Source organism: Pleurodeles waltl, chromosome 11, assembly GCF_031143425.1.
Source record: "Pleurodeles waltl isolate 20211129_DDA chromosome 11, aPleWal1.hap1.20221129, whole genome shotgun sequence".
Lineage (NCBI taxonomy): Eukaryota > Metazoa > Chordata > Amphibia > Caudata > Salamandridae > Pleurodeles > Pleurodeles waltl.
This window is the reverse complement of record NC_090450.1, coordinates 1,012,815,691-1,012,840,358: the sequence shown is the minus strand read 5'-3', so window position 1 is coordinate 1,012,840,358 and position 24,668 is coordinate 1,012,815,691. Positions and strand designations below refer to the sequence as shown.

The window sequence follows — 24,668 nt, the reverse complement described above, 5'->3', positions numbered from 1 at the left end:
GTTGTCGTCTTCCTTCTTCTCTGATGGGGTTTCAGCTAAACAGTCCTTCTTGTTGTTGTTGGCTCTCCAGGAATCTGGTGAGCTGGGTTGAGGGAGGCCCTTAAATCCTAGATTTAGGGGCGTTTTAGGGGTCAGAGGGCTGTAGTCAATTGCTACTATCCGTGAGGGTGGCTACACCCTCCTTGTGCTCACTCACTTTGGGGAGGGTGGCACATTCCTATCCCTATTGGTCCTTGGTCCCTGCCCCCCAAACCAAGATGGAGGATTCTGCAGGGAGTGGGTCACCTCAGCTCTGGACACCTTAGGGGTGCTCCTGGCTGGGGTGGTTACTCCTCTCTGTTTTCCCTAATCTTCACACCGGACTTGCCGCCAAAAGTGGGACTTTGTCCGGGGGTGGGCATCTCCACTAGCTGGAGTGCCGTGGGGCACTGTAACCCAAGGCTTGAGTCTTTGAGGCTCACTGCCAGGTTTTACAGTTCCGGCAGGGGGGAGGTGTGAAGCACCTTCACCCAGGACAGGCTTTGTTTCTGACCACTAAGAGCACAAAGGCACTCACCCCATGTGGTCAGAAACTTGTCTGAAAGTGGAAGGCTGGCGCAGACCGGTCAGTCCTACACTAGCAGTTTGGCCAACATACAGGGGGCATCTCTAAGATGCCCTCTGTGTGGATTTTTCAATAAATCCCACACTGGCATCAGTGTGGGTTTATTGTGCTGAGAAGTTAGATACCAAACTTCCCAGTACTCAGTGAAGCTGTTATGTTGCTGTGGAGTTCGTAATGACAAACTCCCAGACCATATACTCAATATGGCTGCACTGCACTTACAATGTCTAAGAATGGACTTAGACACTGTAGGGAATATTGCTCATGCAGCTATGCCCTCACCTGTGGTATAGTGCACCCTGCCTTAGGGCTGTAAGGCCTGCTAGAGGGGTGACTTACTTATGCCACAGGCAGTGGTTTGTGTGCATGGTAACCTCAGAGGGGTGGCATGTCGACTTAGTTATTTTCTCCCCACCACCACACACAAGCTGCAAGGCAGTGTGCATGTGCTGAGTGAGGGGTCCCCTAGGGTGGCATAATAGATGCTGCAGCCCTTAGAGATCTTCCCTGGCCACAGGGCTCTTGGTACCAGGGGTACCATTTACAAGGGACTTAACTGTGTGCCAGGGCTGTGCCAATTGTGGAAACAAACATACAGTTTTAGGGAAAGAACACTGGTAGCGGGGCCTGGTTAGCAGGGTCCTAGCATACTTTCAATCAAAGTTGGCATCAACACTAGTCAAAAAGTGTGGTGGCGGTAACCATGTCAACAGAGGCACTTTCCTACAGACCATCATAATGTCAAGGAGGGACCCTCATAAGGCCATGGAGGGACCATCATAATGTCAAAGAGGGACCCTCATAATGCCATGGAAGAACCATCATAATGCCATGGAGGGACCGTCATAATGCCATAGATGGATCATCATAGTGCCACGGAGGGACCCTTATAATGCCACGGAAGAACCCTCATAATGCCATGGAGGGACCCACATAATGAAATGAGGGTTCATCATAATGCCATGGAGGGACTCTCATAATACCATGGAGGGACTCTCATAATGCCATGGAGGGACCATCATAATGCCATGAAGGGATCCACATAATGCCATAGATGGATCATCATAATACCACTGAGGGACCCTCATAATGCCACGGACAGACCTTCATAATGCCATGGAGGGACCATCATAATGCCATGGAGGGACCATCATAATGTCATGGAGGGACCCTCATAATGCCACAGAGGGACAATCATAATGCCACAGAGGGACCCTCCTAATGCCACGGAGGAACCCTCAGAATGCCATGGAGGGACCATCATAATCCAATGGAGGGACCCTCATAATGCCATAGACGGATCCTCATAATACCATGGAGGGACCGTCCTAATGCCATGTATGGACCATCATAATGCCACGGAGGGACCCTCATAATGCCACGGAGCAACCTTCATAATGTCAGAGCAACCATCATAATGCCACAGAGCAACCATCATAATGCCACGGAGGAATCATCATAATGTCATGGAGGGACCCTCATAATTCTACCAAGGGACCCTCATAATGCTACGGACGACCCTCATAATGCCACAGACAGACCCTAATAATGTCACAGAGGGACCATCATAATGCCAAGTAGGGACCATCATAATGCCACAGAGGTACAATCAAAATGCCATAGAGGGATCGTCATAATCTCATGGAGGGACCCTCATAATGCCATAGGCAGATCATCATAAAGCCACGGAGGGACAATCATAATGCCACAGAGGGACCCTCCTAATGCCATGGAGGGACCATCATAATCCAATGGAGGGACCATCATAATCCAATGGAGGGACCGTCATAATGCAATGGAGGGACAATTATAATGCCATAGACGGACCCTCATAATACCATGGAGGGACCGTCACAATGCCACATACAGACCCTCATCATGCCACAGAGGGACCCCTATAATGCCATTAACTGATGGACATAATTCCATGAAGAGACACTCATAATGCCACGGGGGGACCCTCATAATGCTACGGTGCGACCCGCATAATGCCACGGACGGAACGTCATAATGCCACAAGGAGACCATCATAATGCCACGGAGAGACCATCATAATGTCACGGAGGAACCGTCATAATGCCACAGAGGGATCGTAATAATGCCACAGAGGGACTGTCATAATACCACGGAGAGATCATCATAATGCCATGGAGAGATCATCACAATGCCACGGAGGGACCCTCAAAATGCCATGGAAGGACAATCATAATGCAATGGAGGGACCATCATAATGCCACGGAGGGACTGTCATAATGCCTCGGAGGGACCTTCATAATGCCATGTCGGGACCACCATAATGCCGTGGAGGAACCGTCATAATGCAATGGAGAGAGCGTCATAATGCTACAGAGGGACTGTCATAATGCCACAGAGGGACCCTCCTAATGCCATGGAGGAACCCTCATAATTCCAGGGTGGGACCCTCATATTGCCATAGACGGACCCTCATAATATAATGGAGGGACCATCATAATGCCATGTATGGACCATCATAATGCCACAGAGCAACCCTCATAATGCCACAGAGCAACCATCATAATGCCACAGAGGGATCATCATAATGCCATGGAGGGACCCCCATAATGCCACAGAGGGACCCTCATAATGCCAGAGACAGACCCTCATAATGCCATGGACAGACCCTCATAATGTCACGGAAGGACCATCATAATGCAACGTAGGGACTATCATAATGCCACAGAGGGACAATCATAATGCCATGGAAGGATCGTCATAATGTCATGGAGGGACCCTCATAATGCCATAGGCGGATCATCTTAAAGCCACAAAGGGACAATAATAATGCCACAGAGGGACCCTCCTAATGCCATGGAGGAACCCTCCTAATGCCATGGAGGGATCATCATAATCCAATGGAGGGACCCTCATAATGCCATGGAGGGACAATCATAATGCCATAGACGGATCCTCATAATACCATGGAGGGACCGTCATAATGCCATGTATGGACAATCATATTGCCACGGAGCAACCCTCATAATGCCACAGAGCAACCATCATAATGCCACGTAGGGATCATCATAATGCCATGGAGGGAACCTCATAATGCCACAGATGGACCATCATAATGCCACGGACGGACCCTCATATTGCCATAGAGGGACCCCCATAATGCCATGGATTGATGGACATAATTCCATGGAGAGACACTCATAATGCCACGGAGAGACACTCATAATGTCATGGAGGGACCTTCAGAATGCCACGTAGGGACCATCATGCCACGAAGGGATCGTCATAATGCTTCGGAGGGACCGTCATAATACCACGTACAGATGCTCATAATGCCACGGACAGACCATCATAATGCCACAGAGGGATCCTCAAAATGCCATGGAGGGACCATCATAATGCCACAGAGGAACCCACCTAATGACATGGAGGAACCCTCACAATGCCATGGAGGGACCATCATAATCCAATGGAGGGACCCTCATAATGCCATGGAGGGACCATCATAATGCCATAAACAGACCCTCATAATACCATGAAGGGGCGGTCATAATGTCATGTATGGACCATCATATTACCATGGAGGGACCCTCATAATGCCACGGAGCAACCCTCATAATGCCACAGAGCAACCATCATAATGCCACAGAGGGATCATCATAATGCCACGGAGGGACCCTCATAATGCCATGGAGGGACCACCATAATCCAATGGAGGGACCATCATAATGCCACAGAGAGACAATCATAATGCCATGGAGGGATCGTCATAATGTCATGGAGGGACCCTCATAATGCCATAGGTGGATCATCATAAAGCCACGGAGGGGCAATCATAATGCCAGAGAGCAACCCTCCTAATGCCATGGAGGGACCATCATAATCCAATGGAGGGACCATCATAATCCAATGGAGGGACCTTCATAATGCCATGGAGGGACGTTCATAATGCCATGGAGGGACAATCATAATGTCAGACGGACCCTCATAATACCATGGAGGGAGCGTCATAATGCCATTTATGGACCATCATAATGCCACGGAGCAACCCTCATAATGCCACGGAGGGACCGTCATAATGCCACGGAGGGACCGTTATAATACCACGGACAGATCATCATAATGCACCAGACAGATCATCACAATGCCACGGAGGGACCCTCAAAATGCCATGGAGGGACCATCATAATGCAATGGAGGGACCATCATAATGCCAGAGAGAGACTGTCATAATACCACAGAGGGACCCTCATAATGCCATGTAGGGACCACCATACTGCCATGGAGGAACCGCCATAATGCAATGGAGGGACCGTCATAATGCATTGGAGGGACCGTCATATTGCTACTGAGGGACCGTCATAATGCCACAGAGGGACCCTTCTAATGCCATGGAGGGACGCTCATAATGCCATGGAGGGACCACCATAATCCAATGGATGGACCCTCATATTGCCATGGAGGGACCATCATAATGACATAGATGGACCCTCATAATACCATGCAGGGACGGTCATAATGCCATGTATGGACCATCATAATGCCACAGAGGGACCCTCATAATGCCACGGAGCAACCCTCATAATGCCACAGAGCAACCATCATAATGCCACAGAGGGATCAACATAATGCCATGGAGGGACCCTCATAATGCCACGGACGGACCCTCATAATACCACGGACGGACCTTCATAATGCCAAATGGGACCATCATAATGCCACGGAGGGACAATCATAATGCCATGGAGGAATCGTCATAATGTCATGGAGGGACCCTCATAATGCCATAGGCGGATCATCATAAAGCCACGGAGGGACAATCATAATGCCACAGAGGGACCCTCCTAATGCCACAGAGGGACCCTCCTAATGCCATGGACTAACCCTCCTAATGCCATGGAGGGACCATTATAATCCCATGGAGGGATCCTCATAATGCCATGGAGGGACAATCATAATGCCATAGACGGACTCTCATAATACCATGGAGGGAGTGTCATAATGCCATTTATGGACCATCATAATGCCACAGAGGGACACTCATAATGCCACGGAGCAACCCTCATAATGCCACAGAGCAACCATCATAATGCCACAGAGGGATCATCATAATGCCACGCAGGGAACCTCATATTTCCACAGAGTGACCATCATAATGCCACGGACGGTCCCTCATAATGCCATAGAGGGACACCCATAATGCCATGGGCAGACAGACATAATTCCATGGAGAGACACTCATAATGCCATGGGGGACTCTCATAATGTCATGGAGGGACCTTCAGAATGCCACTGAGGAACCTCATAATGCCACGGAGGGACCATCATAATGCCACGGAGGGACCCTCATAATGCTATCGAGCGACCCGCATAATGGCATGACGGACCCTCATAATGCCACAAAGGGATTGTCATAATGCCACGGAGGGACCGTCATAATACCAAGGACAGATCATCATAATGCCACGGAGGGACACTCAAAATGCCATGGATGGACCATCATAATGCCACGGAGTGACACTCAAAATGCCATGGAAGTACCATCATAATGCAATGGAGGGACCATCATAATGGCATGAAGGGACTGTCATAATCCCACGGAGGGACCCTCATAATGCCATGTAGGGACCACCATAATGCCATGGATGATCCATCATAATTCAATAGAGGGACCGTCATAATGCTACAGAGAGACCGTCATAATGCCACGGAGGGACCCTCATAATGCCACAGAGGGACCCTCATAATGCCACGTAGGGACCACCATAATGCCATGGATGGACCGTCATAATGCAATGTAGGGACCGTCACAATTGCATGTAGTGACCGTCCCCTCATAATGCCATGGAGGGACCATCATAATACCATGCAGGGACCATCATAATGCCATGGAGGGACCGTCCCCTTATAATGCCATGTAGTTACCGTCATAGTACCATGGAGGGACCGTCATAATGCCATGGAGGGACTATCATAGTGCCATGTAGGGACCGTCCCCTCATAATGCCATGTAGGAACTGTAATAATACCATGGAGGGACTGTCATAATACCATGCAGGGACTATCATAATGCTATGCAGGGACCGTCATAATGCCATGGAGGGACCATCCCCTCATAATTCCAAAGAGGGACTGTCATAATTCCACAGAGGGACCGTCATAATGCCACAGAGGGACCCTCATAATGCCACCGAGGGATCATCATAATGCTATGGACGGATCATCATAATGCCATGGAGAGACCCTCATAATGCCACAGAGGAACCCTCATAATACCACAGTGGGACCCTCATAATGCCAAGGAGCAACCATCATAATGCAATGGAGGGACAGTCATAATGCCACGGAGGGACCGTCATAATGCCACGGAGGGACTCTCATAATGCCACAGAGGGACCCTCATAATGCCACGGAGCAACCCTCATAATGCCACGGAGCAACCCTCATAATGCCACGTAGGGACCACCATAATGCCATGGAGGGGCCGTCATAATGCCATGTAGGGACGGTCACAATGCCATGGAGGGACCGTCCTCTCATAATGCAATGGATGGACCGTCATAATGCCACGGAGGGACTAGTCATAATGCCACAGACGGACCCTCATAATGTCACAAAAGGACCATTATAATGCCACAGAGGGACCATTATAATGCCATGGAGGGATCATCATAATGCCACGGAGGGAATCTCATAATGCCACAGAGGGACCCTCATAATGCCATGAAGGGATCATCATAATGCGAGAGACGGATCATCATAATGCCAAGGACAGACCCTCATAATGCCATGGATGGGCCCTCATAATGCCATGGACGGACCAACATAATTCCATGGAGGGACCGTCATAATGCCACGGAGCGACCCTCATAATGCCACGGAGGGACCCTCATAATGCCACGGAGGGACCGTTATAATGCAATGGAGGTACCTCATAATGCCATGGAGGGACCCTCATAATGCCATGGAGGGACCCGCATAATGCCATGGACAGACCGTCATAATGTCATGGAGGACCCTGATAATATCATGGAGGGACCATGATAATGCCATGGAGGGACTCTCTTCATGCCATTGAAGGACCCTCATAATGCCATTTACAGACCGTCATAATGCCATGGAGGAACCATCATAATGCCATGGAGGGACCATCATATTGCCATGGACGGACCATCATCATGCCATGAAAGGACCCTCATAATGCCATGGATGGACCATCATATTGCAATGGAGGGACCTCATAATGCCATGGAGGGACCCTCATAATGCCATGGAGGGACCGTCATAATGCCATGGAGGGACCCTCATAATGCCACGGAGGGACCCTCATAATGCCATGGAGCAGCCCTCATAATGCCACATAGGGACCACCATAATGCCACAAAGGGACCGTCATAATGCCATGTAGTGACCGTCACAATGCCATGGACGGACTGTCCTCTCATAATGCCATGGAGGGACCATCATAATGCCACGGAGGGACTAGTCAAAATGCCATGGACGGACCCTCACAATGCCACAGAGGGACCCTCATAATGCCACAGAGGGACCCTCATAATGCCACAGAGGGACCATTATAATGCCACGGAGGGACCATTATAATGCTACTGAGGGATCATCATAATGCCACAGAGGGATCATCATAATGCCACGGAGGGAATCTCATAATGCCACAGAGGGACCCTCATAATGCCACAGGGGGATCATCATAATGCCAGAGATGGATCATCATAATGCCAAGGACAGACCTCATAATGCCATGGAGGGGCCCTCATAATGCCATGGATGGACCAACATAATTCCATGGAGGGACCGTCATAATGCCACGGAGGGACCCTCATAATGCAATGAAGGGACCGTCATAATGCCATGGAGGGACCCTCATAATGTCATGGAGGGACCCTCATAATGTCATGGAGGGACCATGATAATGCCATGAAAGGACCCTCTTCATGCCATTGAAGGACCCTCATAATGCCATGGACGTACCCTCATAATGCCATAGACGGACCCTCATAATGCTATGAGGGACCATCATAATGCCATGGAGGGACCATCATAATATAATATTTGATTGTTTTTCTCAATAGAATCAGTAAAGGTCAAAATGACATCTTGGATTGCCACTACCACTTTGATACTCCCATGGAGAATGTGTATAAACTTCTGGAACACTGAAGTGGTGAACACTCAACCAAATGGCATCCTGTTATACCTCAAAGGTGCTTCAGGTGCGATGAATAAAGTATTGTCATGAGACTGTTCAGTCAATCCAATTTAATGATATGCCAATTTAAGGTCTAAAGTGCAGAAAATGTTGGTTCCATTTACTTTCTAGTAGTTATTGAAAATGGAGTAGCAATGACAATCCACCAAAAGCTGATTCTTAACTGATCTTAAGTCCACACATAACCTCAAAGTTCCCACTTCCTTCCTCAACAGAACTATAGGGGAAACCCATTCAGAAGCATCAAATGTCTCAATCAATCTAGCAGAACATAACTTCTGTAACGTGATAGACAGCCTTCCATTGCATCCAGGGATAAACCTCTAAATATGTGTTTCATAGGGACAGAGTCTTGTTTCATTACAGTGTTGTACATGAATCCAATACAATTCCTCAGATCCTTGTGAAATACTGATTTTAATCTGTCCAACAGTTTTTCTGGAATCTCACCATACTCCACCCTACAATAACCTTTGGTGTCAACAATATCAACACAAAATATTGGAACTCTGGCATTGGGATTAAGGGCCATTCCAATTGTGCCCTGATGATGCCATCCAAAGACACTTTGATCATCACTTGAAAAACAGACTTTGCCCCCCATATGCCTGTTTTTAAATTAACTTCTGGTGGTGAAGTACCCCACCGTACATATCTATCTTCTTGTTAATTCTATATGGCCAAATATCATTTCTGAAACATTTGTAAATTGTCTCCTTGAATATGCCGTTACATCAACACTTTGACATCAATGTGAATAATACAATTTACAATTAAAATATCCTTCAGCTATTTCTAAAATATTGATTTCCGCTGTACTTGATTGTACTAACTTAATATTATCATCCAATTTCAAATTGTCAGATAAATCTTCAACAACATAAATCATTCTCTGAAATTCAACTGACAACACCTGAGGCTGTGTTTTCTTGTGTAGTCTCCAGAACACACCCTAAAACCACATGGGACTTTGAATCATCCTGGCCATTGGCATCTTGTTCAAAGAAATGTTTCCTATAACACCTGGTGTCATACAAATTGGAGAAATAATCCACTTTCCCACACTTTTCCCACAACAGGACAAGATCTAAGTACAGTCATGTGATTTGTAGCACCACAATGTGTGTAGCTAAATAGCACATTGTTGCTAACAACATACAGTTGCTGATTCTTCTCTCAAGCTTTGTCCTTTTTGTTTTTCCCTGTCATGTTGTTGCCAGATTTGGTTTCCATTTCATTGGTTGCTGGATACACAGTTGTTTTAAATTGAGAAATGGAATCTTGAACAGATTTGGAGATGCCAGAAGGAAGTCTTTTTGTTGGAACACCTGATGAATTGATCTCCAATGAACAGATCAACGGGGCTACCAAAATCACTGTTTGCAGCAAGTACTGACCTTCGCCACGTGATAATCTATAAAGTCAATAATGAGCTGATGGCGGGTTATGAAGATAAACCTTTCCATAACTATCTGTGGATTCTCCATGAAATGTTCTTCCAATCAATTCCAAGCCTCTGTGAAGCAGTCAGAATCCCTATCTCCACACTTTGAAGGTGAAGTAAAATTGAGATATTCAAAAACCTCCTTGCTTGCCATGCCTAGTAAGTTCAACAACACAGCTTCCCTTCTCTTTCTGTTTGAGTGAAACAAATCCCAATCTATAGCAACTATATCATTTGCTAGCAGACACTTTTCACAGTCCATGGGCAGCTGACCGGGTTCATTAGGAAAAGGTAGTGGCTGATTGCCACACTGCATTGTATCCACCAGAAATAAGCATTTGAAAATTTGAAAAAAATCCAAATCATTTGCAGTGAATGGAGCTGGATGGGTGGGGAGATACACAGAGGTACCCAGTAAATAGGGTGGAAAGGGGTTTTATGTAAGAGCGCTGAGTCAAATGTATATTCTGTACCAATAACAAGCGTGTCATTTTGAGAAAAGATTGTGCAGTATACCAATGGACTTTAGTGCTGCAACCTGGCAGCCACAAATCTTCAATATTAATTTGTGCTCCTACCCCCATAAATGAAATCACACAATCCAAGTCACAAGAATTATGCTACAGTAGCATATGCTCCCCGTGAAGCACGCCGGGCTGAACAGCCGACAATTCCAATCTCTTTTTTCAATGTCACTCTAACTGGCAGAACTGACTTCTCGTCTCTTCCTGGTTTGAAATGTAACACAATTTGACGGCCAAAATGTTGGGCGTCTCATAGTGCCAGCTTGAGCTAAAGCATTGATTTATTTTCTCAGTGATAAGTGGGGTCGAATGCCTCACAATACATGTATATGTGGGTTTTACTTACCTTAAATATACTTATCATGTGTGGTAAAGGTATGTGTGTGGTAAAGGCATGCGTGGAAAAGGCGGAAATGTTAAGGAATGTGTGGTAAAATCATGCATGGCAGTGTCATACATGCGTTAATTCCGCAGCCTAATATGCAGAACTTTGAACCTGATACAACTGCTCTAGAAGATGGTGTACGTTTGAGGGGAGGGGTTTCAATTCTTGCAGCGTTGGAGGGATCTGGATTCCTCCCAGAGATGCCTGAGTGGTGTTGGGAAGCCATTTAAGTAGTGCACTGCCTCCATTCCAGTGAGCAAGAACTAGTGCTTGAACTGTCATCTGAAAATCGGCTTCAACTAGAAGGTTGATGGTTTGCTTGAAGGAACTCTCTCTTCGAAGGGTGAATTCAAGTGATTGTTCGGCGGTGGTGGTGAGGCGGTCAGTTCATATTTGATAGACAACTTGAGTCTGTGGTTATTTGATGCTACCTGTGATCAGAAAGATCTTTCTTTGGAAGTGGAGCTAAAGATATCTCCTTAGTATCCAATGTTGGATTAGTTTGAGACACTTTTTGTGTCAGTGAATGTTGTCAAGGGAGGAAAGTTGCGTGTCATCGACATATGGAGCGATCTTGATACTGATGGCGGTGAGTATTAATCGAAGGCTGCTTGTATGCTGGTTTATGTGTTTTCAGTTGGGTTCCCAATTGTAGCCTGGATTGTGGATATCTAGCCCATTTTTGGGGTTCGTCAACTGGATTAAACAGTTTTAAGCTGTTTCAGAATGTGTGGGTTTCCTCCTTAGTTTATAGTTTGAAACATAGGTTTTAGGCTTGTTCCTATATTTGTAGGTCAGATTCTAGCTTTGATGGCTTGCTCCAATGTTTGTAGGTGTGTTGGCTCCTTCCACAGTTTTCCATTTTCAGGTTGTGATGTACTTTTGAAAAAACAGTCATTTTTTGTTTAGTTACTTCCTAGTTGTGATGCTATGTTTGTAGAGTGAGTTCTAGGTTTGAATTCCTGGACCTAGGTATGTAGGTGGGGTTCTGGTAAAGGGTTTCAAATGTTATTAAAGGGTCTGAAAGCACGTTTTAGGTCTTGTTGGTGAACCCATACTCCGCGTTTGCAGGTCATGCCATCATCACTCACCCCACAACAATGTGTAAACTACAAACCATGTAACACTGTGATAGAACATCTTATAAGCCAGAATCCAGCTTGACATACCTCCTTGTCAGGGCAGTTTCATCAAAGACTTGGCTGCTCTTGTCATGAACAATGAGTTACCTGCTTGAAGTTAGCTCTTGCTTCACCTAACCCAAAGCCCACTTGCTTGTCATTCACCTGTTTCGCTTTTCATATTCCAAATTTGCTGTGCATCGAGTGTTTTTTTAATGTTGGTTGTTCTTGGTTGTATTTTGCAGGTTTCTGACAGATGTGACTATGTGTTTGTGAATGGCAAGGAAATGAAAGGCAAGGTGGATGCCATGGTGAATTTCACGTACCAGTACCTGAGCGCCCCGCTGCACATCACCGTCTGGGCCCCGCGGCTGCCCCTGCAGATCGAGATCTCTGACACCGAACTCAGCCAGATCAAGGGGTGGAGGGTCCCCATTGTCACCACCAGGAGGTAAGGGTCCACACAGCGAGCATGACAGTGGCTAGCTGGGTGGCTGGGCCCCGCGGCTGCCCCTGCAGATCGAGATCTCTGACACCAAACTCAGACAGATCAAGGGGTGGAGGGTCCCCATTGTCACCACCAGGAGGTAAGGGTCCACACAGCGAGCATGACAGTGGCTAGCTGAGTGGCTGGGCCCCGCGGCTGCCCCTGCAGATCGAAATCTCTGACACCTCCGTTTAGTACCTCTGTGTGGGACATCTGTGTAGGACCTCTGTGTAGGACTTCTGAGTAGGACTTCTGAGTAGGACCTCTCTAGCCATGTAGGACCTCTGTGTAGTACTTCTGTGTAGTACCTCTATGTAGGACCTCTGTAGCTGTATAGGATCTCTGTGTGGAACCTCTGTGTAGGATATCTGTGTAGGACATCTATAGCTGTGTAGGACCTCTGTAGCTGTGAAGTGCCTCTGTATAGGACCTTTATATCTGTGTAGGACTTCTGTGTAGGACCTCTAAGTAGAACCTCTGTGTAGGATATCTGTTTAGGAACTCTGTTGCCCCTAGGACCTCTTTGTAGGATCACTGTGTAGGACCTCTGTAGCCCTGTAGGGCCTCTGTGTAGGACCTCTGTAGCCGTGTAGGATCTCCGTGTAGTATATGTGTGTAGGTCCTCTGTAGCCGTGTAGGACCTCTGTTTAGGACCTCTGTAGCCATGTATGACTTATGTGAAGGACCTCTGTAGCCATGTAGGACCTCTGTGTGGGACCTTTGTGTAGGATATCTGTGTAGGACCTATTCAGGCATGTAGGACCTCTGTGTAGGATAGCTGTGTAGGACCTCTGTAGCCATGTAGGACCTCTGTGTAGCACCTATGTGTAGGACCTCTGTGTAGGACGTCTTTAGTCATGTATGACCTCTGTGTAGGACCTCTGTGTAGGATATCTGTGCAGGATCTCTTCAGCCATGTGGACCTCTGTGTAGGATATCTGTGTAGGACCGCTGTAGCTGTGTAGCACCTCTGTATAGGACCTTTTTATAGGTATTCTGTGTAGGACCTCTTTGTAGGATGTCTGCATAGGACCTCTGTGTAGGACATTTTTAGCCACGTACGACCTCTGTGTACGACCTTTGTGTAGGAGGATAACTCTCTGTAGGAGTTCTTCAGCCATGTAGGACTGCTGTGTAGGATTTCTGTGTAGGAGCTCTTTAGCCATGCAGGTCCTCTGTGTAGGATAGCTGTGTAGGACCTCCATGTTCAGCCCTCTATGACTGAATAGGACCTCTGTGTACAGCCCTCTATGAATGTGTAGGGCCTTGTCATGTGTAAGTGCACAGGACTTCTGTGTACAGCCCTCTATGAATGTGTAGGGCCTTGTCATGTGTAAGTGCACAGGACGTCTGTGTACAGCCCTCTATGAATGTGTAGGGCCTCGTCATGTGTAAGTGCACAGGACTTCTGTGTACAGCCCTCTATGAATGTGTAGGGCCTCGTCATGTGTAAGTGCACAGGACCTCTGTGTACAGCCCTCTATGAATGTGTAGGGCCTCCTCATGTGTAAGTGCACAGGACTTCAGTGTGTAGGGCCTTGTCATGTGTAAGTGCACAGGACCTCTGTGTACAGCCCTCTATGAGTGTGTAGGGCCTTGTCATGTGTAAGTGCACAGGACCTCTGTGTACAGCCCTCTATGAGTGTGTAGGGCCTTGTCATGTGTAAGTGCACAGGACCTCTGTGTACAGCCCTCTATGAATGTGTAGGGCCTCGTCATGTGTAAGTGCACATGACGTCTGTGTACAGCCCTCTGTGACTACACACAACCTCTATGTACAGCCCTCTGTGACTACACACAACCTCTATGTACAGCGCTCTGTGACTGGCAGGTCCACTGTATACAGCGTGCTGCAACTACATAGAACCTCTGTGTACAGCGCTCAGTGCTTGCGTAGGACCTCTGTATAGACCATCTGTGAGTGCATAGGACTTCTGTGTACAGCCCTCTATGAATGTGTAGGGCTTCTGAGTACAGACATGTGTAAGTGCACAGGACTTCTGTGTACAGCCCTCTATGAGTGTGTAGGGCCTCCTCATGTGTAAGTGCACAGGACTTCTGTGTACAGCCCTCTATGAGTGTGTAGGGCCTTGTCATGTGTAAGTGCACAGGACCTCTGTGTACAGCCCTCTATGAATGTGTAGGGCTTCTGAGTACAGACATGTGTAAGTGCACAGGACTTCTGTGTACAGCCCTCTCGTTATGTGTAAGTGCACAGGACTTCTGTGTACAGCCCTCTATGAATGTGTAGGGCCTCGTCATGGGTAAGTGCAAAGTACGTCTGTGGACAGCCCTCTATGAATGTGTAGGGCCTCGTCATGTGTAAGTGCACAGGACCTCTGTGTACAGCCCTCTATGAGTGTGTAGGGCCTTGTCATGTGTAAGTGCACAGGACTTCTGTGTACAGCCCTCTCGTCATGTGTAAGTGCACAGGACTTCTGTATACAGACCTCTATGAATGTGTAGGGCCTCCTCATGTGTAAGTGCACAGGACTTCAGTGTGTAGGGCCTTGTCATGTGTAAGTGCACAGGACCTCTGTGTACAGCCCTCTATGAATGTGTAGGGCCTCGTCATGTGTAAGTGCACAGGACGTCTGAGTACAACCCTCTATGAATGTGTAGGGCCTCGACATGGGTAAGTGCAAAGGACTTCTGTGGACAGCCCTCTATGAATGTGTAGGGCCTCGTCATGTGTAAGTGCACATGACGTCTGTGTACAGCCCTCTGTGACTACACACAACCTCTATGTACAGCGCTCTGTGACTGGCAGGTCCACTGTATACAGCGTGCTGAAACTACATAGAACCTCTGTGTACAGCCCTCTATGAATGTGTAGGGCTTCTGAGTACAGACATGTGTAAGTGCACAGGACTTCTGTGTACAGCCCTCTCGTTATGTGTAAGTGCACAGGACTTCTGTGTACAGCCCTCTATGAATGTGTAGGGCCTCGTCATGGGTAAGTGCAAAGTACGTCTGTGGACAGCCCTCTATGAATGTGTAGGGCCTCGTCATGTGTAAGTGCACAGGACCTCTGTGTACAGCCCTCTATGAGTGTGTAGGGCCTTGTCATGTGTAAGTGCACAGGACTTCTGTGTACAGCCCTCTCGTCATGTGTAAGTGCACAGGACGTCTGTGTACAGCCCTCTGTGACTACACACAACCTCAATGTACAGCGCTCTGTGACTGGCAGGTCCACTGTATACAGCGGGCTGCAACTACATAGAACCTCTGTGTACAGCGCTCAGTGCTTGCGTAGGACCTCTGTATAGACCATCTGTGAGTGCATAGGACTTCTGTGTACAGCCCTCTATGAATGTGTAGGGCTTCTGAGTACAGACATGTGTAAGTGCACAGGACTTCTGTGTACAGCCCTCTATGAATGTGTAGGGCCTCCTCATGTGTAAGTGCACAGGACTTCTGTGTACAGCCCTCTCGTCATGTGTAAGTGCACAGGACTTCTGTATACAGCCCTCTATGAATGTGTAGGGCCTCCTCATGTGTAAGTGCACAGGACTTCAGTGTGTAGGGCCTTGTCATGTGTAAGTGCACAGGACTTCTGTGTACAGCCCTCTATGAGTGTGTAGGGCCTCGTCATGTGTAAGTGCACAGGACCTCTGTGTACAGCCCTCTGTGACTACACACAACCTCTATGTACAGCGCTCTGTGACTGGCAGGTCCACTGTATACAGCGGGCTGCAACTACATAGAACCTCTGTGTACAGCCCTCTATGAATGTGTAGGGCTTCCTCATGTGTAAGTGCACAGGACTTCAGTGTGTAGGGCCTTGTCATGTGTAAGTGCAGAGGACCTCTGTGTACAGCCCTCTATGAATGTGTAGGGCCTCGTCATGTGTAAGTGCACAGGACCTCTGTGTACAGCCCTCTATGAATGTGTAGGGCCTCCTCATGTGTAAGTGCATAGAACCTCTGTGTACAGCGCTCAGTGCTTGCGTAGGACCTCTGTATAGGACATCTGTGAGTGCATAGGACTTCTGTGTACAGCCCTCTATGAATGTGTAGGGCCTCCTCATGTGTAAGTGCACAGGACCTCTGTGTACAGCCCTCTGTGACTACACACAACCTCTATGTACAGCGCTCTGTGACTGGCAGGTCCACTGTATACAGCGGGCTGCAACTACATAGAACCTCTGTGTACAACCCTCTATGAATGTGTAGGGCCTCCTCATGTGTAAGTGCACAGGACTTCTGTGTACAGCCCTCTCGTCATGTGTAAGTACACAGGACGTCTGTGTACAGCCCTCTGTGACTACACACAACCTCTATGTACAGCGCTCTGTGACTGGCAGGTCCACTGTATACAGCGTGCTGCAGCTACATAGAACCTCTGTGTACAGCGCTCAGTGCTTGCGTAGGACCTCTGTATAGACCATCTGTGAGTGCATAGGACTTCTGTGTACAGCCCTCTATGAGTGTGTAGGGCCTTGTCATGTGTAAGTGCACAGGACTTCTGTGTACAGCCCTCTCGTCATGTGTAAGTGCACAGGACTTCTGTATACAGCCCTCTATGAATGTGTAGGGCCTCCTCATGTGTAAGTGCACAGGACTTCAGTGTGTAGGGCCTTGTCATGTGTAAGTGCACAGGACTTCTGTGTACAGCCCTCTATGAGTGTGTAGGGCCTCGTCATGTGTAAGTGCACAGGACCTCTGTGTACAGCCCTCTGTGACTACACACAACCTCTATGTACAGCGCTCTGTGACTGGCAGGTCCACTGTATACAGCGGGCTGCAACTACATAGAAACTCTGTGTACAGCCCTCTATGAATGTGTAGGGCCTCCTCATGTGTAAGTGCACAGGACTTCAGTGTGTAGGGCCTTGTCATGTGTAAGTGCACAGGACCTCTGTGTATAGCCCTCTATGAATGTGTAGGGCCTCGTCATGTGTAAGTGCACAGGACCTCTGTGTACAGCCCTCTATGAATGTGTAGGGCCTCCTCATGTGTAAGTGCATAGAACCTCTGTGTACAGCGCTCAGTGCTTGCGTAGGACCTCTGTATAGGACATCTGTGAGTGCATAGGACTTCTGTGTACAGCCCTCTATGAATGTGTAGGGCCTCCTCATGTGTAAGTGCACAGGACCTCTGTGTACAGCCCTCTGTGACTACACACAACCTCTATGTACAGCGCTCTGTGACTGGCAGGTCCACTGTATACAGCGTGCTGCAACTACATAGAACCTCTGTGTACAGCGCTCAGTGCTTGCGTAGGACCTCTGTATAGACCATCTGTGAGTGCATACGACTTCTGTGTACAGCCCTCTATGAGTGTGTAGGGCCTTGTCATGTGTAAGTGCACAGGACTTCTGTGTACAGCCCTCTCGTCATGTGTAAGTGCACAGGACTTCTGTATACAGCCCTCTATGAATGTGTAGGGCCTCCTCATGTGTAAGTGCACATGACCTCTGTGTACAGCCCTCTGTGACTACACACAACCTCTATGTATAGCGCTCTGTGACTGGCAGGTCCACTGTATACAGCGGGCTGCAACTACATAGAACCTCTGTGTACAGCCCTCTATGAATGTGTAGGGCCTCCTCATGTGTAAGTGCACAGGACTTCTGTGTACAGCCCTCTCGTCATGTGTAAGTGCACAGGACGTCTGTGTACAGCCCTCTGTGACTACACACAACCTCTATGTACAGCGCTCTGTGACTGGCAGGTCCACTGTATACAGCGTGCTGCAGCTACATAGAACCTCTGTGTACAGCGCTCAGTGCTTGCGTAGGACCTCTGTATCGACCATCTGTGAGTGCATAGGACTTCTGTGTACAGCCCTCTATGAGTGTGTAGGGCCTTGTCATGTGTAAGTGCACAGGACTTCTGTGTACAGCCCTCTCGTCATGTGTAAGTGCACAGGACTTCTGTATACAGCCGTCTATGAATGTGTAGGGCCTCCTCGTGTGTAAGTGCACAGGACTTCAGTGTGTAGGGCCTTGTCATGTGTAAGTGCACAGGACTTCTGTGTACAGCCCTCTATGAGTGTGTAGGGCCTCGTCATGTGTAAGTGCACAGGACCTCTGTGTACAGCCCTCTGTGACTACACACAACCTCTATGTACAGCGCTCTGTGACTGGCAGGTCCACTGTATACAGCGGGCTGCAACTACATAGAACCTCTGTGTACAGCCCTCTATGAATGTGTAGGGCCTCCTCATGTGTAAGTGCACAGGACTTCAGTGTGAAGGGCCTTGTCATGTGTAAGTGCACAGGACCTCTGTGTACAGCCCTCTATGAATGTGTAGGGCCTCGTCATGTGTAAGTGCACAGGACCTCTGTGTACAGCCCTCTATGAATGTGTAGGGCCTCCTCATGTGTAAGTGCATAGAACCTCTGTGTACAGCGCTCAGTGCTTGCGTAGGACCTCTGTATAGGACATCTGTGAGTGCATAGGACTTCTGTGTACAGCCCTCTATGAATGTGTAGGGCCTCCTCATGTGTAAGTGCACAGGACCTCTGTGTACAGCCCTCTGTGACTACACACAACCTCTATGTACAGCGCTCTGTGACTGGCAGGTCCACTGTATACAGCGGGCTGCAACTACATAGAACCTCTGTGTACAGCCCTCTATGAATGTGTAGGGCCTCCTCATGTGTAAGTGCACAGGACTTCTGTGTACAGCCCTCTCGTCATGTGTAAGTGCACAGGACGTCTGTGTACAGCCCTCTGTGACTACACACAACCTCTATGTACAGCGCTCTGTGACTGGCAGGTCCACTGTATACAGCGTGCTGCAACTACATAGAACCTCTGTGTACAGCGCTCAGTGCTTGCGTAGGACCTCTGTATAGACCATCTGTGAGTGCATAGGACTTCTGTGTACAGCCCTCTATGAGTGTGTAGGGCCTTGTCATGTGTAAGTGCACAGGACTTCTGTGTACAGCCCTCTCGTCATGTGTAAGTGCACAGGACTTCTGTATACAGCCCTCTATGAATGTGTAGGGCCTCCTCATGTGTAAGTGCACAGGACTTCAGTGTGTAGGGCCTTGTCATGTGTAAGTGCACAGGACTTCTGTGTACAGCCCTCTATGAGTGTGTAGGGCTCCTCATGTGTAAGTGCACAGGACTTCTGTGTACAGCCCTCTATGAATGTGTAGGGCCTCGTCATGTGTAAGTGCACAGGACGTCTGTGTACAGCCCTCTATGAATGTGTAGGGCCTTGTCATGTGTAAGTGCACAGGACTTCTGTGTACAGCCCTCTATGAATGTGTAGGACCTCTGTGTACAGGCATCTGTGAGTGCATAGGACCTCTGTGTACAACCCTCTATGAATGTGTAGGGCTTCTGAGTACAGACATGTGTAAGTGCACAGGACCTCTGTGTACAGCCCTCTGTGACTACACACAACCTCTATGTACAGCTCTCTGTGACTGGCAGGTCCACTGTATACAGCGGGCTGCAACTACATAGAACCTCTGTGTACAGCGCTCAGTGCTTCCTAGGACCTCTGTATAGGACATCTGTGAGTGCGTAAGAACTCCTTGTACAGCCCTCTCCAGCTGCATAGGAACTCAGCGAACAGCCCTCTGTGACCGTGTAGAACATCTTAAACAGGCCTCAGTGACTGAGAAGAACCTCTATAATCAGCACGGACCAAGCTCCCGTCACTAAATATCAGCGCGAGCAGCGTGACGTGCCCGAATTCCCTCACTCCCAGAATTCCACAGAGTGAATCTTTGTGAGTTCCACCAGGCCACCTTTGAAAAAGGAGTTATCAGGCCCTACACTCATGTCCGTGTGAGTTCAGGGTGAGTGACGCAGGACTGAGAGCTCTGGGGCTGAGGCTGAAGGCAGTGTCACTTTATGACAGCACGTGTTAGTGTGGGTGATAAAGGTGTTCATTCTAAATACACATCCAATCCTTGGACTCTGCACAGCACACAGACTGACGGACATATATGTGATTACCACTGTATGTTAAAGTGTGAAGAAGGCATACATCATTATGGAATATTGGCAGATCAACAGGTAATGAAATAGGTGAACTGATGAGAGGGCACGGTGATGGGGTGATGCATGCAGGAGGAGAGGGTGGGTCTGTGTGTTGGGCACAGTGATGGGGGTGATGCATGCAGGAGGAGAGGGTGGGTCTGTGTATTGGAGAGAGGGCACAGTGACGGGGGTGATGCATGCAGGAGGAGAGAGTGGGTCTGTGTGTTGGAGAGAGGGTGCAGTGATGGGGTGATGCATGCTGAAGGAGAGAGTGGGTCTGTGTGTTGGAGAGTGTGCAGTGATGGGGGTGATGCCTGCAGGAGGAGAGAGTGGGTCTGTGTGTTCGAGAGAGGGTGCAGTGATGGGGTGATGCATGCTGAAGGAGAGAGTGGGTCTGTGTGTTGGAGAGTGTGCAGTGATGGGGGTGATGCCTGCAGGAGGAGAGAGTGGGTCTGTGTGTTGGAGAGAGGGTGCAGTGACGGGATGATGCATGCAGGAGGAGAGAGTGGTTCTGTGTGTTGATGAGAGGTCACGGTGATGGGGTGATGCATGCAGGAGGAGAGAGTGGGTCTGTGTGTTGATGAGAGGGCACAGTGATGGGGCTGATGCATGCAGGAGGAGAGACTGGGTCTGTGTGTTGGAGGGAGGGCGCAGTGATGGGGGTGATGCATGCAGGAGGAGAGAGTGGGTCTGTGTGTTGGAGAGAGGGCGCAGTGATGGGGTGATGCATGCAGGAGGAGAGAGTGGGTCTGTGTGTTGGAGAGAGGGCGCAGTGATGGGGGTGATGCATGCAGGAGGAGAGACTGGGTCTGTGTGTTGGAGAGAGGGCGCAGTGATGGGGTGATGCATGCAGGAGGAGAGAGTGGGTCTGTGTGTTGGAGAGAGGGCACAGTGATGGGGTGATGCATGCAGGAGGAGAGAGTGGGTCTCTGTATTGGAGAGAGGGCACAGTGATGGGGTGATGCATGCAGGAGGAGAGAGTGGGTCTGTGTGTTGGAGAGAGGGCACAGTGATGGGGTGATGCATGCAGGAGGAGCGAGTGGGTCTGTGTGTTGGTGGGAGGGCACAGTGATGGGGTGATGCATGCAGGAGGAGAGAGTGGGTCTGTGTGTTGGAGAGAGGGCGCAGTGATGGAGAGATGCATGCAGGAGGAGAGAGTGGGTCTGCGAGTTGGAGAGAGGGCACAGTGATGGAGTGATGCATGCAGGAGGAGAGAGTGGGTCTGTGTGTTGGAGAGGGTGCAGTGATGGGGTGATGCATGCAGGAGGAGAGAGTGGGTCTGTGTGTTGGAGAGAGGGTACAGTGATGGGGTGATGCATGCAGGAGGAGAGAGTGGGTCTGTGTGTTGATGAGAGGGCCCAGTGATGGGGGAGATGCATTCAGGAGGAGAGAGTGGGTCTGTGTGTTGGCGAGAGGGTGCAGTGATGGGGGTGATGAATGCAGGAGGAGAGAGTGGGTCTGTGTGTTGGAGAGAGGGCGGGGTGATGCATGCAGGATGAGAGAGTGGGTCTGTGTGTTGGAGAGAGGGCACAGCGATGGGGGAGATGCATGCGGGAGGAGAGAGTGGGTCTGTGTATTGATGAGACAGCACAGTGATGGGGATGATGTCAATATGTGCATGCAGGAGGAGAGAGTGGGTCTGTGTGTTGGAGAGAGGGCACAGCGATGGGGGAGATGCATGCGGGAGGAGAGAGTGGGTCTGTGTGCTGGAGAGAGAGCGCAATGATAGGGTGATGCATGCAGGAGGAGAGAGTGTGTCTGTGTGTTGGAGAGAGGGCGCATTGACGGGGTGATGAATGCAGGAGGAGAGAGTGGGTCTGAGTGTTGGAGGGAGGGCACAGTGACGGGGTGATGCATGCAGTAGGAGAGATTGGGCCTGTGTGTTGGAGAGAGGGCACAGTGACGGGGTGATGCATGCAGGAGGAGAGAGTGGGTCTGTGTGTTGGCGACAGGTCACAGTGATGGGCGTGATGCATGAAAGAGGAGAGAGTGGGTCTGTGTGTTGAGGATAGGGCCCAGTGATGGGGGTGTTGCATGCAGAAGGAGAGAGTGGGTCTGTGTGCTGATGAGAGGGCACAGTGATGGGGTGATGCATGCCGGAGGAGAGAGTGGGTCTGTGCGTTGGAGACAGGGTGCACTGACTTGCGTGAAGCATGCAGGAGGAGAGAGTGGGTCTGTGTGTTGATGAGAGGGCACGGTGATGGGGTGATGCATGCAGGAGGAGAGAGTGGGTCTGTGTGTTGGAGGCAGGGCACAGTGATGAGGTGATGCATGCAGGAGGAGAGAGTGGGTCTGTGTGTTGCAGAGAGGGCACAGTGCCGGGGGTGATGCATGCAGAAGGAGAGAGTGGGTCTGTGCGTTGATGAGAGGTCACAGTGATGGGGTGATGCGTGCAGGAGGAGAGTGGGTCTGTGTGTTGGAGAGAGGTCACGGTGATGGGGGTGATGCATGCAGGAGGAGAGAGTGGGTCTGTGTGTTGAAGAGGGAGCAGTGATGGGGGTGATGCCTGCAGGAGGAGAGAGTGGGTCTGTGTGTTGGAGAGGGTGCAGTGACGGGATGATGCATGCAGGAGGAGAGAGTGGGTCTGTGTGTTGGTGGGAGGGCACAGTGATGGGGGTGATGCATGCAGGAGGAGAGAGTGGGTCTGTGTATTGAGGAGAGGGCACAGTGATGGGGGTGATCCATGCAGGAGGAGAGAGTGGGTCTGTCTATTGGAGAGAGGGCACAGTGATGGGGTGATGCATGCAGGAGGAGAGAGTGGGTCTGTGTGTTGGAGAGGGTGCAGTGACGGGGTGATGCATACAGGAGGAGAGAGTGGGTCTGTGTGTTGGAGAGAGGGCACAGCGATGGGGTGATGCGTGCAGGAGGAGAGAGTGGGTCTGTGTGTTGATGAGAGGGCCCAGTGATGGGGGTGATGCATTCAGGAGGAGAGAGTGGGTCTGTGTATTGCCGAGAGGATGCAGTGATGGGGGTGATGAATACAGGAGGAGAGAGTGGGTCTGTGTGTTGGAGAGAGTGCGGGGTGATGCATGCAGGAGGAGAGAGTGGGTCTGTGTGTTGGCGAGAGGGCGCAGTGATGGGGGTGATGCATGCAGGAGGAGAGACTGGGTCTGTTTGTTGGAGAGAGGGCGCAGTGATGGGTTGATGCATGCAGGAGGAGAGAGTGGGTCTGTGTGTTGGAGAGAGGGCGCAGTGATGGGGTGATGCATGCAGGAGGAGAGAGTGGGTCTGTGTGTTGGAGAGAGGGCACAGTGATGGGGTGATGCATGCAGAAGGAGAGAGTGGGACTGTGTGTTGATGAGAGGACACAGTGACTGGGTGATGCATGCAGGAGAAGATAGTGGGTCTGTGTGTTGGAGGGAGCGCACAGTGATGGGGGTGATGCATGCAGGAGGAGAGAGTGGGTCTGTGTATTGGAGAGAGGGCACAGTGATGGGGTGATGCATTCAGGAGGAGAGAGTGGGTCTGTGTGTTGGAGAGGGTGCAGTGACGGGGTGATGCATGCAGGAGGAGAGAGTGGGTGTATGTGTTGGAGAGAGGGCGCAGTGACGGAGTGATGCATGCAGGAGGAGAGAGTGAGTCTGCGTGTTGATGAGAGGTCACGGTGATGGGGGTGATGCATGCAGGATGAGAGAGTGGGTCTGTGTATTGGAGAGAGGGCACAGTGACGGGGGTGATGCATGCAGGAGGAGAGGGTGGGTCTGTGTGTTGGGCACAGTGATAGGGGTGATGCATGCAGGAGGAGAGAGTGGGTCTGTGTGTTGGAGAGAAGGTGCAGTGATGGGGTGATGCATGCAGGAGGAGAGAGTGGGTCTGTGTGTTGGAGAGAGGGCGCAGTGATGGGGGTGATGCATGCAGGAGGAGAGAGTGGGTCTGTGTGTTGGAGAGAGGGCACAGTGACGGGGGTGATGCATGCAGGAGGAGAGAGTGGGTCTGTGTGTTGGAGAGAGGGTGCAG

General features: G+C 49.7%; 1 protein-coding gene across 2 annotated transcripts in view; it reads left to right on the top strand.

Annotated features, from left to right (window-relative positions):
* Nucleotides 1–24,668, top strand: part of TMEM132C (transmembrane protein 132C) — a 1,220,720-nt gene that overhangs the window by 1,065,631 nt on the left and 130,421 nt on the right. For both annotated transcript variants that reach the window (XM_069215371.1, XM_069215372.1), the window contains exon 6: nt 12,524–12,729. In XM_069215371.1, coding sequence (XP_069071472.1) covers nt 12,524–12,729 — 206 coding nt within the window. The remainder of the gene's footprint in view (nt 1–12,523; nt 12,730–24,668) is intronic.